The sequence below is a fragment of the Gekko japonicus genome, unplaced genomic scaffold, assembly GCF_001447785.1.
Source record: "Gekko japonicus isolate JY-2015 unplaced genomic scaffold, Gekko_japonicus_V1.1 scaffold4045, whole genome shotgun sequence".
Taxonomy (NCBI): Eukaryota; Metazoa; Chordata; class Lepidosauria; order Squamata; family Gekkonidae; genus Gekko; species Gekko japonicus.
Window position 1 is genome coordinate 44,449 of NW_015175491.1, and position 4,508 is coordinate 48,956.

At 48.0% G+C, this 4,508-nt stretch overlaps 1 protein-coding gene across 1 annotated transcript in view; it reads right to left on the reverse strand.

The window, feature by feature from the left end:
* Window positions 1-4,508, reverse strand: part of CSK (c-src tyrosine kinase) — a 42,816-nt gene that overhangs the window by 7,572 nt on the left and 30,736 nt on the right. Inside the window, exon 9 of the mRNA XM_015425990.1 lies at window positions 1,518-1,591. Coding sequence (XP_015281476.1) covers window positions 1,518-1,591 — 74 coding nt within the window. The remainder of the gene's footprint in view (window positions 1-1,517; window positions 1,592-4,508) is intronic.

A 4,508-nucleotide genomic window follows, 5' to 3' on the forward strand; every position in this document is an offset into this window, starting at 1 on the left:
TGATGTCAGGGGGTGTAGCCTATGCACATAAGTCATGCTAATGAGCAATGTTCCCTCTAAGCTGTGGAGTCTGGTGAGCACAAATTCTACCTTGTGAGCTACTGGCATCAAAGTTGTGAGCGAGCGATTTGGCTGTTGCATAAATTAGTTTGCTCTGGAGCCGGCCTTCCTGAGCTGAGACAAAAATGTGTGAGCCGGAGGCTAAACATCTGTGAGCTGGCTCACACTAACTCAGCTTAGAGGGAACACCGCTAATGAGTTACGCTAATGAGCTCCTGCACCTCTTTTTCTACGCAATGACCCCTGAATAGAGCAGACAGGGCACGGATGTCACTTGGCAGAGAGTTCCACCGGGCTGGAACCAGAGTGGAGATGGCCCTGGCCGAGGCCAGCCGGCTATCTTTTGGGTCAGGGACCACCAGAAGGCTCTTGTCCCCTGATCTGAATGTCCTTAACTCTTATAAAGTCTTATAAATTCTAAATTGCAGGTAACAAGATGGGTGTTTGTGTCTCTCTCCTTCGTAACCAGTTTAACCGAATTACTGGCATTTCGGTGAGATTATTATAGCCAGATATTCCGCTACCGAGACCGTTGTTTCAGGATCAATGTCCGCCAGTAAGAGAGAAATCACCCATGGCGCCAATGGGAGATGGTTTTTTAGATAGGATTGGATCAGTTGCTCCCTCTGAGCTGAGTCAGTGTGAGCTAGCTCACAGTTTCTTAGCCTCCGGCTCACACCTTTTTGTCTCAGCTCAGGAAGGAGGGCTCCCAGAGCAAACTAATTTATGCAGCAGCCTGATCGCTTGCTCACAACTTGAATGCCAGGAGCTCACAAAGTGGAATTTTTGCTCGAAAGACTCCACAGCTTACATGAAGCACTGGATTGGATATATTCCATAAGACCGAAAAGCGGTCTATTGATAGCTAAACAGTAGCAGGAGCACCAGGATCAACCGAGGACCACCAGTGGGGTCATCAGAAGGCGGGCAGACGGCGGGCAGACACCCACCTCTCCGCCGTGCCTGGATTCAGTTTAGCTAAAAATCCCTTTCCTCGAGGAATGTTTTGCGTCCAACGACAAATTATCCTTCGTGGTCTATTTTTATCACCTTGAGAGCAGGGTTCCCTCGAAGATGAGTTAGTGTGAGCTAGCTCACAGTTTTTTGGCCTCCGGCTCACACATTTTTGTCTTAGCTCAGGGAGGAGGGCTCCGGAGCAAACTAATTTATGCAGTAGCCAAATTGCTTGCTCACAACTTTAATGGCAGTAGCTCACAAAGTAAAGTTTTTGCTCACAAGACTCCACAGCTTAGCTGGAACATTGCTTGAGCGTCAACTTACTGGTGTAAAGGCGTCATCAACATGCAAGTGTCAGTGTCTGCAGATTTTAAGCCCCAACTTGATCTGAAAGGGGCACTCACCAACCTGGTAACCAGACAGATTCACACACCCAGATTGGGAGGGGGGGGGGAGAAGAGAAAGAGGCGACAGGCAGGTTTTCGAGGCTGGGTACTTACAAGGAGAACTTTAGCAAGCAATCTGCTCCCAGCACAGACCTCCCTCGGGAGCGTAGGTAATCGACCAAGCTTCCCTGCAGACGAAACGAAAAGGAGAATTAAACGCGCCGTCGGCACAAGTGCTTTCTCTGCAAACGAGGGTGTGGCCAAGCCGGAATGGAACTTCCAAAGGGTGCTCTGACAGGCACTTAACAGGAGGTGGCATTTTCCTCTTGGACTCTGCCTTCCGACAGACACTCTCAAAGAGCAGCCGTTTGCTCCAGAGTGAGCTCATTTTTGAACTGCCAGCGCAAACGGTTCGAAAGTGAAGTTCTTGGTTCCAAGAAATGCTGTTTCAATAGGGCAGTCTTTACAGGACGAGTGATTCAAAGATGGAATTCGCTGCCGGAGGATGTAGTGATGGCCACAAGCACAGACGGCTCTAGAAGGAGATTCGATAGACTCAAGGAGGAGAGTTCTATTGGTGGCTACTGGCCATGGTGACTAAAAGGAACTTCCACGTTCAGAGGCCCGTGCCAGGAGGCAACATCAGGGGAAGGCCTCGCCCTCTATGCCCTGTTGCTGGCCCTCCAGAGGGACTGGTTGGCCACTGTGTGAGACAGGATGCTGGACTAGATGGACTACTGGTCTGATCCAGCAGGGCTCTTCTTATAGGCCTGGGTCTCTATGCCCTGTTGTTGGCCCTCCAAAGGAATTAGTTGGCCACTGTGTGAGACGGGATGCTAGACTAGATGAACGACTGGTCTGATCCAGCAGCGCTCTTCTTATGTTCTTATGAAGGCCTTGGCCTCTCTGTCCTGTTGTTGGCCCTACAGAGGAACTGGTTGGCCACTGTGTGAGACAGAATGGTGGACTAGACGGACCACTGGTCTGATCCAGCAGGGCTTTTCTGGTGTTCTTATGAAGGCCTCGGCCTCTCTGCCCTGTTGTTGGCCCTCCAGAGGAACTGTTTGGCCTCTGTGTGAGACAGGATGCTGGACTAGATGGACCCCTGGTCTGATCCAGCAGGGCTCTTTTGGTGTTCTTATGAAGGCCTCACCCTCTATGCCCTGTTGCTGGCCCTCCAGAGGAACTGGTTGGCTACTGTGTGAGACTAGATGGACCATGGGTCTCATCCAGCCGGGTTCTTTTTAGGTTCAATCTGAAGCCCCATTTCTTTCTTTGGGGGGGGGGCAATATTCTTATGCCTTTTAGAAAGCAAAGTATAATACAGAGGAGATACAACAAGAAAAGAGGGATCATATAATAAACTATACATATAAAGACCATTATACATTGCAGGATATATGGGGTGGGGGAAGTAAAAATTTCTCCCCCTCATCCCCTTCACCATAGTCTTCAAGACATTCTCTACAAAATACAATGGTCCTTACTGCAAACATTTTGAATTCCAAATTTTGTAACGAATCTATTTTACAACCACACCATTAATTTTATTGTTACTGTGCATTCTATGTTAAATATTTCACTGTTTCTCCATAATACCCATAACTCTCAGTATTTCAAAGCTCAAAGGAAAGTCTATTATGTATCTCACACATCAGATTAAAAAATAACAGATATTTTTGTTCAGAATCCACTTCCTCATAATCATACACTACGCTAGTCTGGTGTAGTGGTTAAGTGCGCGGACTCTAATCTGGGTGGACCAGGTTTGATTCCCCACTCCTTCACATGCAGCTGCTGGATGACCTTGGGACAGTCACAAGTTCTGTCAGAGCTGTTCTCTCACGAGCAGTTTCTGTCAGAGCTCTCTCAGCCCCACCTACCTCACAGGGTGTCTGTTGTGCGGAGGGGAAGGATTTAAAGAGCAGCTTCCAGGTGAAGTAGAAATTTCTGCCATGGGCCAGCCTAATTCCTTGCCGGCAGCTGACCTCGACCCACCCAGGCACAGCTCTGAAGTAGCCAAGGAAGCAGAGCCGCAGGAAAGCAGTCCACCAGGCTCCCCCCCCATTAGTTGAACAGTGAAGGGAAAGGCTCCGGCAAGACTTAAGGACACGCAGGCAGAGTGCTCGCCTCTTGGCTCGGTGCCAGCTGCTTGATGATAGCAGTACTGAGGAGCACCTCCAAGCCGATGGCTGTCAATCAGGTTTGCCAAGGAACGCCTATGTAAGTCAGACCTGGAGAACTGTAGATTGTGGGAGCAACCTGTCACAACCCTGTGAACTTCATGACCACAGCTCTGGACTCTGCCTGCCTCCTGTGACCTTTAGACTGACCCTTGACTCTGGTTTTTAGACCTGCCAGAACCTTGCTGATCAACGACCTTGGGACGGCCTTGACTCTGCAGTCTTCAACAACCCATGAACTCTGACTGCTGCTAAACTGGTATTTGACCCCTGGACTGGACCCTTGACTGGGATCTGGCTCTGCGGCCTTGTTCCGTTGCCATACTCTGTCGGTATTCCAGGACAACCTTCAGAACTTGCGCTCATTCAGTTTCTGCATACTAACACATTTATATGCGTAGCCGTACATTTCTGAGGTCCCATTTCAACTGAAAGGGGGTGGAAAGACGCCGTAAGCAACTCAGCAATAAAGCTGTTGCCACAATACGCATAGCCTCTTCCTCTGATCGAACGGTTCAAAGGCCTGTTTTGATGTATTTTAAAAGAGAGGAGAGAAAGAAGCGGGTAAGTGTGCGGAGAAATGGTGTGATGGGTTACTGGAATAATAGTCTCAGAAGGTATCCGAGTTAGCCTGTGGTATAACAGCTAGATTTTGAGTCTAACAGCACCTTAGAGACCGACAAGAAAGGAAAACCTTCAAAATGTAGAATAAGAAACGATTTAAAATTGTGTATAGATGTGTGGCAATGCATACAAATGTATCATAACGTGGCAGAATGAGAAGACGCTCTGAATATGAAAGCGTTAAGGAACTGATTTTTGAATATGTATACATATATGTGTATATATATATATATATATATATCCACATATATATATAGTGGCAAAAGGGTGGAAAAAAATAAAATCTGGTTGGGTTTTT